The sequence below is a fragment of the Macaca mulatta genome, chromosome 1, assembly GCF_049350105.2.
Source record: "Macaca mulatta isolate MMU2019108-1 chromosome 1, T2T-MMU8v2.0, whole genome shotgun sequence".
Taxonomy (NCBI): Eukaryota; Metazoa; Chordata; class Mammalia; order Primates; family Cercopithecidae; genus Macaca; species Macaca mulatta.
The window spans coordinates 146,426,927-146,441,601 of NC_133406.1; the positions used below are offsets into that span (position 1 = coordinate 146,426,927).

At 45.1% G+C, this 14,675-nt stretch overlaps 1 protein-coding gene and 2 non-coding genes across 3 annotated transcripts; all 3 read right to left on the reverse strand.

Annotated features, from left to right (window-relative positions):
* Positions 1-3,977: 3,977 nt before the first annotated feature.
* LOC144337517 (uncharacterized) lies at positions 3,978-7,095 on the reverse strand. The gene is made up of 3 exons (XM_077983005.1): positions 7,091-7,095; positions 6,500-6,570; positions 3,978-6,328 (listed from the first exon to the last, which is right to left on the reverse strand). Exons 1-3 carry the CDS (start codon positions 7,093-7,095, stop codon positions 5,511-5,513), a joined length of 894 nt encoding a protein of 297 aa, XP_077839131.1. The 3' UTR covers positions 3,978-5,510.
* TRNAR-UCU (transfer RNA arginine (anticodon UCU)) lies at positions 5,134-5,218 on the reverse strand. Its single transcript is given in 2 exon segments — positions 5,134-5,169; positions 5,182-5,218. It is a non-coding gene; the product is annotated as a tRNA-Arg (tRNA).
* Positions 5,879-5,958, reverse strand: MIR760 (microRNA mir-760). The gene has a single exon (NR_032728.1). It is a non-coding gene; the product is annotated as a microRNA mir-760 (primary transcript).
* Positions 7,096-14,675: the final 7,580 nt, after the last annotated feature.

A 14,675-nucleotide genomic window follows, 5' to 3' on the forward strand; every position in this document is an offset into this window, starting at 1 on the left:
GGTAACACAACTTAGTCTAACTGAAAAACTATTTTTCCTTTCTTAAATTGAGATATAACTCACTTATAAAATTCACCCATTTGAAAGTGCATAATACAATGGATTTTTGTATACTCATAATTGTGCAACTATCACCACTACTTCCAGAACATTTTCATCATCCCAAAAAGAAACCCCATATCCATTAGCAGTCAGTCACATCACATTCTCCTCACTCCCAATGCCTGGCAACCACTAATTTACTTTCTGTCTCTATGGATTTGCCTATTTTAGACATTTCATATAAATGGAATCATACGATATGTGGTCTTTTGTGACTGGCTTCTTTCACTTAGCATGCTTTCAAGGCTCATTAATATTGTAACATGAATCACTACTTCCTTTTTTTTGCTGAATAATATTTCATCAAATAGGTATACCAGATCTTGTGTATCCAATCATCATTTGATGGACATCTGGATTGTTTTTACTTTCCGGTTATTAAAAACAATGCTAGCCGGGCACGGGGGTTCACACCTGTAATCCCAGCACTTTGGAAGGCTGAGGCAGGCGGATCACTCGAGCCCAGGAGTTCGAGACCAGCCTGGGGCAACATGGCGAAACCCCATCTCTACAAAAAATACAAAAATTAGCAGAGCATGGTGGTGCACGCCTGTAGTCCCAGCTACTTGGGAGGCTGAGATGGGAGGCTCCCTTCAGCTCAAGAGGTCGAGGCTGCAGTGAGCCGTGATCATGCCGCTGCACTCCACTGCACTCCAGCCTGGACAACACAGCGAGACCCTGTCTCAATCACCACAACAAAAATAATGCTGCTATAGATATTCCTGTACACATTTTTGTGTGGACATATGTTTTTAGTTCTCTTGGGGATATACCCAGAAGTGGAATTGCTGGGTCCTAACTCTAGTATTTAATTTTTTGAGGAATTGCCAAACTGTTTTCCAAAGAGGCTACACATTTTACATCCCCACTGGCAATGTATGAGGGTTCCAATCCTTGCCAATGCTTGTATTGTCTGTCTTTTTTATTACAGCCATCCTACTGGGTGTGAAGTGGTATCTCATTGTGATTTAGAACTGAAAAACTATTTTAAATAGTAAGATAATTTAATGAGATACAAAATTATTATTTAAAATATAAAAAGCCTTCTTATATATAAATAATGAGTTACAAAACATAGTGGAGGAAAGGATTCCAACAAAAAAAGATAAACTATCTGGGAATAAACTTTAAAAAAAGTCAAGATTTATACTTAACACACTCCAGAAGAGCACAGAAGGACTGAAAATGAAAAGGCATAGTTGTTCTTTATTTCCTCCTGCTGCTCTTACACAGGATGATTCAACATCCTAATTAGTTCAATTCTCATTTCTTTCTCTCTCTCTCTCTCTCTCTCTCTCTCTCTCTTTCTCTCTCTTTCTCTCTCTCTCGACAGAGTCTGGCTCTGTCACCCAGGCCGGAGTGTCGTCACACGATCTCACCTCACTGCAACCTCCACCTCCCAGGTTCAAGTGATTCTCATGCCTCAGCCTCCCAAGCAGCTGGGATTACAGGCATGTGCCAACATGCCCAGCTAATTTTTATATTTTTTGTAGAGACGGGGTTTCGCCATGTTGGCCAGACTCATCTCAAATTCCTGTCCTCAAGTAATCCACCTGCCTTGGCCTCCCAAAATGCTGGGATTACAGACATGAGCCACAGCACCTGGCCCAGTTCTATTTCAATCTATAAATATAACATGACTCCAACAAAAAAACCTCCTAAAATTAGAGCCAGACTAGCTGTAGCTAAAGCTCATGTGAAAAGATGATAAGGAATTGTGGTTTTACCCATAGACCCAGCCTTTCTGGGTTCTCATCCAGGCTTGTTGCTTATTAACTGCATATCCTTGCACAAGTTACTTAATCTCGCTGTCTAAGATGCCTCTCCTATGAAAGGGGATAATAGTATCTGCCTGGTAGGGCTGTCAGGAGGATTAAATGAAGATACATAGAGCACTGAGAATAGTACCTGGCATATAACAAGTGCCAAATAAGTGCTAACTATTATTATTCGCTGAGGAAAAATAATAATTCAAGAACAGGTAGAAAAATCTTTAAAAAAAAAACAAAAGAGTAATGAGAGAGGACTGACCCTACCAAATGTTAAAACAGCACAGTTCTGGTGAATCAAAATTAAGACAGAAAAGTCAGTGGAATAGAGCAGATAATCCAGAAAACCATATGCAGAAGAGAATCCAGAAACCCATATGCATGTGGGAATTTAGAAAATTATAAATGTGGGGCGGACGTCGTGGCTCACACCTGTAATCTCAGCACTTTAGGAGGCCAAGGCAGGTGGATCACCTGAGCTCAGGAGTTCAAGACCAGCCTGGCCAACATGGCAAAACCCCGTCATCTCCACTAAAAATACAAAAATTAGCCAGGTGTGGTGGCCTGCGCCTGTAATCCCAGCTACTCGGGAGGCTGAGGCAAGAGAATCGCTTGAATCTGGGAGATGGAGGTTGCACTGAGCTGAGATTGCACCACTGCACTCCAGCCTGGGCAACAGAGCAAGACTCTGCTTAAAAAAAAAAAAAAAATATATATATATATATATATATGTATGTGTATATATATGTGTGTGTGTATATATATATATGTGGCATTTCAAATGACATCGTGTAGATAAGGAGTGTTCATTAAAAGTGATTTTGGGACAAAACTCCCACTTCACTCCTTACACAAAAACACATTCCAGATGAAGCAAAGATAAATAAAACCATAAAAATAAAGCCATTAAAGAAATAATAATCTGGCCGGGTGCGGTGGCTCACGCCTGTAATCCCAGCACTTTGGGAGGCCGAGACGGGCGGATCACGAGGTTGGAAGATCGAGACCATCCTAGCTAACACGGTGAAACCCCGTCTCTACTAAAAAAATACAAAAAAAAATAGCCAGGCGAGGTGGCGGGCCCCTGTAGTCCCCCAGCTACTCGGGAGGCTGAGGCAGGAGAATGGCGTAAACCCGGGAGGCGGAGCTTGCAGTGAGCTGAGATCCCGCCACTGCACTCCTGCCTGGGAGACAGAGCCAGACTCCGTCTCAAAAAAAAAAAAAAAAAAAAAAAAAGAAATAATCTGAGTGTAGTATGGCCCCAAACCTAGAAGCCATAAAAGACTGATAAATCCCAATACATGAATTTCTGTAAGACAGAAAAACAAAACAAAATACCATAAACAAATCAAATGACAAAAAGACTGAAAAAGAATAATTGTAACATATATCACAAAGGGCTGTTTTCCATGATACCACAGAAAAATGAACACAACTCAAGAACAGATAAATCACAAGAAAAAAATTACAAATTATTCTCCGTATGGAAAGATATTCATCTTGATTCATAATAAAAGACATAGGCCAGGCATAGTAGCTCCCGTCTGTCATCCCAGCACTTAGGGAGGTCAAGATGGGAGGATCACTTGAGTCCAGGAGTTCAACACCAGCCTAGACAACATAGAGTGACCCTCATCTCTACAAAAAATTTTTAAAATTAGCCTGGTGTGTCAGCATGTACCTGTAGTTCCAACTACCTGGAAGGCTGAGGTGGAAGCACTGCTTGAACCCAGGAGGTTGAGGGTGCAATGAGCTGTGATAGTGCCACTGCACTCCAATCTGGGCAACAGAATAAGACCCTGTCTCAAATAATAATAATAATATAAATACAAATTTTTAAAAATCAATATAAGAGACATGAATTAAAATCACAGCTAGAAACCACCTTTTGAGAACATGTGGGCTGTGGGGAAACAGGCACTCTCACACATTGCTAGGGAGAGAAAAATGGATACAATCTCTAAGGGGCAATTTGCCAATATATATAAAAAAAAATGTACAGATTAAGAACGCACAAAACTTTGAACCAGCAATTCAACTTTCTAGGAATCTATCCTACAGATAGATGTACCTGTACTTGTATACAATAATATAAGAACAAGGATGTTCACTGATGCATTGTTTGTAATAGGAAAATACTGGAAATCTAAATGTCCAGCTATTAGGGGCTGTTAAATCATTACCATACATATGTACAATGGAACAAGGCAGCTCTACATGTATTCATAAGTAAAACAAGCAAGTATAGCATACTACAATTTGTGTTTTTAAAAGGATACATATCACATATATCAATAACACAGTTATTTATGACATATTTATGACAAAATATGTTAAAAATGCTGATATGGGCATAAAATAAATCTGAAAATATTTCCAAGAAACCATTACCACTAATGGCTTGCGGAGAGAATTGCGAGGCTGGCCTATAAGAATAACAAGGATGCTTACTTTTCCCTGTGCCTTTTTTGACAATTTTGGATTTTGTATCTTTTGTGTGAATTACCTTTCATTGTTTTTTACGAGTTTAAGATTCCATTCATTCCTGGATTTATTTGCTAACCTTGTGCAAAGCTAACAGTTGTCAGAAAAAGATACAGCAACTCCTGTCTTGAGGAGCTGATGGGTAGTGGGCCTAGGACCTCTTTGCACTGGAATAATGGGGGAGGGGAGCAGGTGACCTTATCAGAAATGCAGATTCCTGGGCCCCGCCCCAGACGGACCGAATTAAGAGTCCCAGAGTGACGGCAGAAATCCCCATTTTTGACGGGCTCCCGCTGGGATTCGAGTGCCTGCTCATCTGGAAGCCTCCATGCTGGAGAGGTAGCACAGCGCACGCAGGGCGTAGGCGCGTTTTCTCGTCCCTCCCTCGCAGCCACAATCCCGCTCGAGGCGTGCGGGTGTCACCCGAGACCCGGGCCTCCCCTGCACTTTCCTTTAGGCCGAAACCGCCAGCCCTCGCTTTGCTGTCGCTTTTCCTTCGCCGCCGCCGCCGTCGCTCTTCTCAGGACCTAGATCGACTGCCGAATAGGCTGAGCCGGGCCCTGAGCCACCGAGGCCCGGGGAGCTGAGGGGCTCGGGACCCTTCGAGCCGCTTAAGAGCAAAGGACCCCAAGAGCCGAATGCAGTGAACTGCGAGAGCAGGGAATGGGAGACAAGTTAAACCGTTTAGCAAAAAAAAAAAAAAAAAAAAAAAAAAAAGAAATAGGAGACATGACAGGGGCAGAAAGTAGATTGTGAGGAGGAAGGATAAAAAGCGTTACGACTCCGCCGGGACTCGAACCCGGAACCTTTGAATGCCTTCAGCCTCTAGAAGTCCAATGCGCTATCCATTGCGCCACGGAGCCACCTGTTGGAGTCTCGGCGCATCTGCCCTGTTAAGCCAAAGGCGACGGCACCGCGCTCTTCCGACCGCCCCTCCAGTCGTCAGTGTCACCGAGACCCAGCCGCCGCACTCAGGGCACTGCCATTCACCTCAAACGCGGGCCGCAGGCTCCCGGCCTTCCCGCAGTGGTCGCCCCTCAACAAGGTCGGCGACCCAGTTGAGCGAAGGGCGGCCGCAGTCCGCCGGTCCCAGGTGGTCGGTGTGAGGGCAGCCGCAACCCGGTCTCCTTCACGGTCCGGGCCCAGCCGTACAAATCACAGTCGCGCTTTTCCCTCCCCGGCTCCCTTCCTGCCCCAAGCGCCCCGCCTACCAGGTCTCTCCGGCGGCCGCTTCAGCCCGACCGGGACCCCAGAGTTGCAGGCCCAGGCCGGCCGTTGCACCGTTAAGCAGGGCCGGTGAAGCCGGGCACTTACGTCGCGCCTGTGAGCGGCCGAGGCCGAGCTGCCGCCCCTCGGGCTGCGAGACGTAGGCGGCGACCCCTCTCGGGCCTGGGTTCTTCCCTCGCGGCCCGGGCCGGCCGGCGGCCAGCCTGGACCTGAGGCGGCGAGCGCCAGCCGCGGCGACGTCTGTGTGCGTGCTTGTGCATGTTTATTTGCGCGGGGTTCGGAAAAATGGGGTTTGGGTTGCATTTCGCTCCCCACAGACCCAGAGCCGAATTTCTGAGGTATCCGGGCTCTGGTGGACTGAGGGGGGCGACGCGCCCCGCGCCGCAGCATCCTCCGACAGCTCGTCTTCCAGCCAGCACCTGCCTCCAAGGACGCCGCGCAGCCGCCCGGAGCCCGCGACTGCGTGGGCGGAAGCTGGGAGGGTGCCAGCACGCGTGGGAGCGCTGGGAGCATGCGTGTGCGGGTGCATGTGGCCGGAGGGCGCGCGCTCGAGCGCGGCCGCCGGGTTTTCTCGGTGGCTGTTAGCGGCTGGGACGGCAGAGGGCCTGGCGCCGCTGCCCGGAAGGGTGCGGTTGCCACGAATCTGAGAGGCAGATGGGTGGGGGCCTGCAGGTCTCCAGGGCCTGCAGGTCTCCAGTGCCCGCAGTGATCCCCATCCGCAAGACCCCGAAGTCCTTTGAAATGGACTGTCAAAGCCGCGTGGTTGCTCTGCTACTGCCGCGGCGAGACCGAACGCCCGGCTCCCACTCTTATTAGCTCGCCGCAGCCCCAGCCCCGCCTAAGAAGATTCGCAGGGCGTCCGCTGGGCGCGCTCTCCCGGCTTGGCCACAGCCCGCTTCTGCACCAAACCCGCCTACCGCGGCCCACTCTGTGCTCCACCCGTACCCGCCCCTGCCCAGCATCGCCAGGCCTCAGTGCGGAATAGTCTCTGGCAGAGTTCAAAGAGGGAAAGGGAACATCCGGGAAAAGTCTAGTGTGGTAGGGATTTTACGGTCTTATTTAACTTAACCCCAAGACAAAGCTATGAGGCGGATACATACCACTCTCCCCTTTACAATATAAAGAAGGGAAACTGCAGCTAAGGGAGGTTGAAAAACTTGTGTAGGGACACCCAGCTAGTGAGCGTGGAGAACTGATGAATCTGATATTTTGTTATGTTTGCAAACTAACGTGTTAGCTTTCACGGTTTCGTGAATGCTGACAGAACACACCAGACTTCTGAGTCAGAGATAAAAGACTATTACAGCAAAAGCAATAGCCAGAGTGTCGTCATGTTTGAGTTGGCTCTCTGGACCCCAATTCTCACAGGAACGAAGCACACGGGCCCAGATGCATGCTTACACAGAAGACGGGTTGCATTACAGAAGAGGAATGCTGAGCTTGGGGAACCCACCATGTTATAGTGAGCAGTAAGCAAGCCTGCTCTTTGTTCCATAGGGAGACATTACCTCATCCCTCAAGATTGCTCGCTGCAAACACAACGCCAAGAAATGGCCCAAGTAAAGCGTCATCAGGGTCTTGCATTCTTGGCACATCTAGCGAGAACGTGCAAGGATGCCGATTGTGAATCGCTTCTTCAAACAGTAAGTGGCAGAGCCCTGATTGGTGCCAGGCCTATTTAATTCTACTGTAATGTAAACAAAGTTTCTTGACAACATGGTAGATGTGTGTATACACACACACACACACACACATATATATATATAATTGTTATGCCCCTTTAATGAAATAAATGTCTTCACATTGCACGCAGGGAGAATTCTCACATGGATAAAATTAGCCCTTAAAATGGAATATGGTTTTAAATTTATTTAAACAAATCTTTTTTGAATTCTGAAATATGCCAGGCACTGGTGGCATCTCAGGGTCTCCACTGGTCCTAGGAGTTGCTCACAGCCCAAATGGGAGAAGAGATGCTCTGTATGCCTGTGGGAAAACCATACGGAGGAATTCTGCCTGGGGTATTGGAGCCAAATCTCAAATGATGAGGAGCCATTGATGCGATTAAATGACAATTGAGACACATACATAAAAATTCTGGAAAGGGAGAATTGGGAAAGAAACAATGTGCTAAGGAAAGATGTGTATGTGTTTAATTCCACTTAATGAATCAAACGAATAATTTTAGATATTTTATTCCACTAGATGAGACCCAAAAAAATCCTATATCATGGAAAATATTAGAGATACAGTGTTAGCAGAGAGTGTGGGAAAGCCAGGCTTTCCCTGTGCAGCCTCCTGTGAGCTATCAAGGTTGTACATTTTATGCCCTGCAATTAGAAGACTGGGGCCAGGTGCAGTGGCTCACGCCTGTAATTCCAGCACTTCGGGAGGCTGAGGCGGGAGGATCACTTGAGGCCAGGAGCTTGAGGTTACAGTGAGCTATCTTTGCGCCACTGCACTGCAGCCTGGGTGACAGAGTGAGACCCCATCTCCAAAAAAAAAAAAAAAGAGAAAGTCACAGCCGAACAAGGTCAGGTGTGTGGTGGTTCTCTGAACAATTAACTTAAGCAGTTTATAGGTAGCAATGCTAGCATGTAAGAAAAATGAAAAGAATATTTAGTTGCCATCTGGGGAGAAAGATTCAGTGGGTTTTGTCTTCCCCTTTTCTAATCTGGCTGAATTTTCTCAGGCTGTATGTATAGTAAACAGCCATTATACAATCTGAGCCAGGAATTCCCACAAGTGAGAAAGCAACCTCTTCCTGCCAACAGAGGGAGTCAAAGCATGGTTTATAGCCACCTTCAATTGGGCTGATTTCTGCACATCTGCAGTTTGAGTTCGCTGGACAGCAAAGCCCTAAATTAAATACTTCATTTTTTTTATTTTTTATTTTTTATTTTTTTATTTTTATTTTTATTTCATTTTTATTTTTATTTTGAGAGAGTCTCACTCTGTCACACAGGCTGGAGTGCAATGGTGTGATCTCGGCTCACTGCAACCTCCACTTCCCGAGTTCAAGTGATTCTCCTGCCTCAGCCTCGTTAGTAGCCGGGATTACAGGCATGTGCCACCACATCCGGCTAATTTTTGTATTTTTAGTATAGACGGGGTTTCCCCATGTTGTCCAAGTGGGTCTTGAACTCCTGACCTTGTGACCTGCCTGCCTCGGCCTCCCAAAGTGAGGTGTGAGCCACTGTGCCTGGCCAGCAGGATTATTTTTAAGTTACTGCGGTGGTTAGTGATTTCGGCCTTCCCAGAAGCTCTGGAAATCGACTATAATTCTACTGTATATATTTTCACTAGCTTTGCTTTACTCCAGAGGGATAAGGTTGCTGGAGTACCAGTTTTGTTCAATTCAATGAGTAGGGACAATACAGTTAGGACTACTGTGGGAATAAAGTGAAAGTTTAAGACATAATTCCTACCTTCAAGGACACTGCAAATTTCCTAGGAGAAATACGATTTATGAATATGAAGCAATAAGCAAATGAAGCAAGGTAGCATGTGAAAAAGTGGCATAATGTGATTGGGCATTCCTACCAGTAAAAATTTTTTGAGTTTGGACCCCCAAGGAACAAGGATGCTCTATTGTACTAATTATAAAACATATCTAAAAATGAATTTTTAAAGGGTGAGATTTAAAAAAAAGAACAACAAAAACTATGGTAGTAGGGGTTAAGAGTACAGCCTGTGGAGTCAGGACCCTGTCATTCAAATCTTGGTTCTGCGTTTATTTGCAGGACATGATCCTTAACTTCTCTGCCTGAAAAATTATAAAATTGTTATGAGAATTGCAGTAGTTAATCCTCTCAAGGATTTATCTCAGTCCTGGCACATGTTAAGTGTGTAACAAATATTTGCTATTATTTTAGTAAGCAGCTCTTAATAAAGAAATCCCACATCCTGCAGAAACAAAGGACAGTACAGATACAGCATCAGCTAAATTTGTTGCAACCGGAGGGACATTCTACAGCTCCCTACCCAACTCCTACTCAGCTGTATGTTTCATTTCTGTTACCAAACAGAACACTTAGCTTCTCAGACAGAAGACATCTCCTTCAGCTTCAATTCCTCACAGTTCTCTGTTCAAGAACCTTAGGCACATTTTTATTTTCATTTGCCTTACCCACCACATGGTTTTCCAAAACAAGGGTACCATCCACCCTTAAGGACTTGTGAAGACTCATTTCTTGTTAGATAAAATCTACTCACAACATTGAAATGAAGGCCTTTTTCATCCTAAAATCTACTCACAACTTTGAAATGAAGGCCTTTTTCATCCTAAAATATCTTAGTGCTGAGTGTGATTATTGAGCCAGGCCAATAGCCAAACCACATCAGATGGCCAGGCAGGAATAGGGGAAGGAAAAGAAAATTTTCCAGGATGAAGAAAAACAGAACATCAAGACAAAAATGAGGGTTGAATGGGTCCTTATGGAAGTACAGTTTGGGGTGATGGAAGATGTGTCAAAAGACGAGGTTGGGAAGGTAGGATCCAGGCCAGATACGGCAAAAGGGGTAGGGGCAGACTTGATTCAGGATAAGGAATATGGCAATGGGAAAGGCATTTGGCATGAGAAAGGCTGTGTTTAGAGTGATTACTATAGGAGGGAATGTGCAGGCAGAATGGAATGGGGCCAGAGGGTCAGGGAGACTACTGCATCCTATTTAATTTGTATGATTTCTTCATCTCTTCAACAAGCTGTCTGAGGGTCTAGTTGTAGTGACCTTGGGGCATACAAAGATGAAAAACACATGTGCTTGGCTTATAAGCCTTATAGAAAGGATGATAGGCCAGGCGTGGTAGCTCATGGCTATAATCCTAGCACTTGGGGAGGCTGAGGTAGGTGGATTACCTGAGCTCAGGAGTTCAAGACCAACCTGGCCAACATGGTGAAACCCCGTCTTTACTAAAAATACAAAAATTACCCAGGTGTGGTGGCACGTGCCTGTAATCACAGCTACTCGAGAGGCTGAGACAGGAGAACCGCTTGAACCTGGGAGGCAGAGGTTGCAGTGAGCCAAGATCACAGCATTTGCATTCCAGCCTGGGCAACAGAGCGAGACTCCATCTCCAGAAAAAGGAAAAAAAAAAAGAAAAGAAAAGAAAAAGAAAAGATGACAGTTACACAAACAGCTGTGATGTAAAGTAAAAAGATCTTTAAGTGAGGTGCAGGTGTGATACGGGACTTCAGGGAAGAGAGAGATTACTTTCTGAGAGGGAATTAAACAGGGAGGCTGCATTTGAAATGGGCTAGCTAATCTAGGACTGACTTGCATACAAGGAATGCTGTGGCTAGGGCACAGGGGTAGAAACCAGACTCAGGGGTTATGAGGAAGAAGATAGGACTAGGCTGGGAAAATAATGGAGGCTCAGCAGTTCAGTGCAGTGTTTAAAAAGGTGCCGCAAACTTGGTCTTGGTTGCAGCAGGTGCCGGTAAAGAAGGTCATTGAGATTCGGAGTACTGGTGACAAAGGCATGGTTCTGTGCCATCAGCCTGTTCACAAGAGGACAAGAATCATAGCTAAGGATAAAGGGAACATGATCTGGCCCCGACAGGGGAAGGCTTGGGAGGCTGACTGAAAGACTTAGACTGGTAGGGTGGTATTCAGAGAAGAGGTCTAGTCATGAAGGAAAACTGAGGCAGATGCAGGTATATGGTGTCTAAGGCAGGCCACCAGTTCCAGATCTCATGGCTGGTTGCCTAGGGCTGCTGACCAGGCTTCCAAGCCTAGTAGGGCTCAGGAAGGATGTAGGAGTATCTTGTAAGTGGCAGTTACCTGTCTGCTGTTGAGATGGCCAAACAAAGGCTGAGCCTTACTTGGGTCTTCAAGGCTGGTCAAGCTTGTCCCTGCACAAACAAAAGACCACATTCATTCATTTAAGCATTAAGACTAGCCAGGCTCTCCACAAGTCTCTTGGGACACTTTGGTGAAGAAGACAAATGCTGTCATTGCTGCCATGGACCTTGTAATCTTGAGCAAAGTCAGACAGCAGAGCATGGATGAGTATAGGAAATGAGATGAGTATAGGAAATGGGCTTGACTTAAGAGATACAGCTGAGAAAGTCAGTGGGGCAGAGATCTGGAAGCACTTTAGATGCAAGGCTAAGGAGCCTGGGGTTGAGCAGCCCCATGTCACCTCCTCTGAGAATTTTCCCAGACATTCTTCTACAGCCTAGTCTCCTGGTGGTGGGGAGGGCCTCCTGGGTTCCCAAAGTACTTTCAAAGCTCTATAATTTTCTGTGTGATTTTCTATCTCTTCTCCCAGACAATAAGCATCTTGGGGGAGTGGGAGGAAGGTGGGGGGAACACGTCTTCTTTTTCTTTATCTTTGTAACCTCAGTCCCTAGCATTGTGGCTAGCTCACAACAAGCAGCTTTGGATATTGACTGAACAAATAAATGAGTCCTGTAGGCAATAAGGAAGCTACTTGACTATATGCTTAACTTATCTTCTGCATTAGACCAGAAGATCTTGAAAGCTAAACATCCATGCTTTCTAGCTGTTTTGTAATTCTCCCCAAGGCTTAGCAGAATGCCCTGTACACAGTGGACACTCCATAAATGTTGCCTGAATGCCTTTGTGGAAGTAGAAGTTGACCTTCGGTGTCCTAATTCCTGCTTTCAGTGACCCAGTTTGGGGAGTAGGTCTTAAATTTCTTCCCCTCAGAATGACATCTCTGCCTTTTAAGTTCTCAACAAATTAGCAGGATGACTTCTTTTGGTAAGCGTATTTGGGAGGAAAGGCATTCTGAGCTCCACTCCTGGGCCTCACAACAAATAACCATCTATTAGAGCTTAGTGAATCTTAATTGTTTAGCTGTTGAAAATAATAATGAAGTAATAACACATCACACCAGGCACTTTTCTGGGTTCTTCATGTATATCAGACCTCACTTAATTTTCATAACAACCCTCTAAGATAGCAGGATCATTGCCCCATTCCCAGATGGGAAGGCAAACCACAAGGAAAGCAGCAGGATTGAATCTAGGCGCCTGTCCCCAAGTTCACATATACCCCGGACTGCAGCACTTTCTCCTAGAAAAGAAATCAGGAGAGAATCAGCAAGCAACTGGGAGCAGACTTGTTAGACTAGTGGTCTTCAAACTCTACCACGCTCTAGAATCTTGATGCTCAGGATGCACCCTGAAGCCAGTTAAATCAGAATTTCTGGGGATGGGACCCCGGCATCAGCATTTTTTTTTAAACTCCCTAGGTGATTCTCATATGTAGCCAAATTTGAAAATAATGCCCTCTGCCCTTCTTGCAAAAATGCTGACCATGAACCAGGAGCATCAGCATGATCTGGGAGCAGATTAGAAGTGCAGGTTCTCGGGCCCCACCCTAGACCTGCTGAATCGAATCTGTATTTTACTAAGATCCCCTATGTGACTAATTTGCACTAACGTTTAAGATGCACTGGTTTAGGGCTTAGGTATTCGAGCTCTCATTATTCCACTTGGGCGTCAGTTATTAGCATAAATTTAAATCCTTAATAAGCAAATCTCAGAACTCCATCAAAAAGCTCAGAATCAATCTGATATATTGGCCCAAAAAAATTACTTCAGAGGAAACTATAACCTTTTCCTTCTCATTGTGTGAGGGAAGTGAAGAAGAAAAGTTATATCGCTAATGGTGTCTAACAGAATATAGGTTCAGTCCATTCTAGAAGAGGCAGATGAGTAACTCCTGGCTGCCTTCCTTCTTCTGAGTCAGAAGGTTCAGGCCTACGACCTCAGTTAGGCAATGACCATACTTGAGTACCAAGCTGATTGATAAAGAAAATCCTCCAACCAGAGGTAGCTAAGCTTTCACAACTTCTGCTATTTCCCCAAGGTATGTTCCTGTTATGGACCCATAGATGACACCAGCAATCCTTGTCCCAATTGAGATCTTGTTATTTGTCATTCAGCTTTCTGAATCTAACTAGATACATTGCCCACTTTTTAGTTTAGTTTAATTTCATTTTTTTCTTTTTTTCTTTTCTTTTCTTTTCTTTTTTTTTTTTTTTTTTTTTTTTTGAGACTGAGTTTCACTCTTTTTGCCCAGGCTGGAGTGCAGTGGCACAGTCTCAGCTCACTGCAACCTCCACGATTCAAGCTATTCTCCCACCTCAGCCTCCTGAGCAGCTGGGATTATAGGCACACGCCACCATGCCCAGGTAATTTTATGTTTTTAGTAGAGACAGGGTTTCACCATGTTGGCCTGGCTGGTCTCAAACTCCTGAGCTCAGGCGATCCACCTGCCTTGGCCTCCCAAAGTGCTGGGATTACAGGTGTGAGCCACCACGCCTGGCACTTTTTAGTTTTTGTTTGCCATTGCTTTTGTTTATTTATAACTAAATAACTGAAATTTGGAACTAGACTCAGAATGTGTCCTAGTTCATCTGAAGGACATGGAGGTCCACTGGGATGCTCCTTGTTTCACTATTTCACTTTTTAGTCTTTGCCCACTTTTCCTTGAAATGATCCATTCTGTACATTTTATTATATCTCAAGACATCAGGTAGATAGTCACAACTGGTAGCAAATACACTGGCTGAAATTGCCCTCCTTGCTTAGAATGTCTGCCCTTGAATGCAAATTATTTACTTCTGGATCCCTGACGGTCTAATTGTATAATTGCAAATTCATTTGTAGAATGGTAAGGTCAGCATCCCTTTTTTTCTCAGATCTTCAGTAGTAGACTGTAAATGACCAGAAAGGGGAGGGCTACTTAGTGTCAAGTTTTTCAACACTAGTAATGGAGAGGTGCTATGGTTTGGATAGAGTTAGTTTGTCCCCACCAAAACGCATGTTGATATTTGATCCCCAGTGTGGCAGTGTTGGGGGTCAGACCTAGTCGGGGGTATTTGGGTAATGAGGCTGGATCCTTTATGAATGGCTTGGTGCTATTCTCATAGTAGTACATGAGTTCTCACTGTTGCTAGACTGGATTACTTCTCATGGATATGGATTGGTTCCCATGGAATGGGCTGTAATAAAGATAGGATGCTCCTCAGGTTTTTCTCCCTCTTCACACATGTCCACTTCCCTTTTGATCTCCTTTGCCATGTTGTGATGCAGCACAAAAGCCCTTGCGGGAAGC

What these genes read in the sequence shown, in the direction of transcription:
- LOC144337517 (XM_077983005.1), bottom strand. An exon ending in GGAGCACAGAGTGGGCCGCG is followed by an intron (nt 6,329 to 6,499) that starts GTAGGCGGGTTT and finishes CGGCTTTGACAG; the next exon opens with TCCATTTCAAAGGACTTCGG.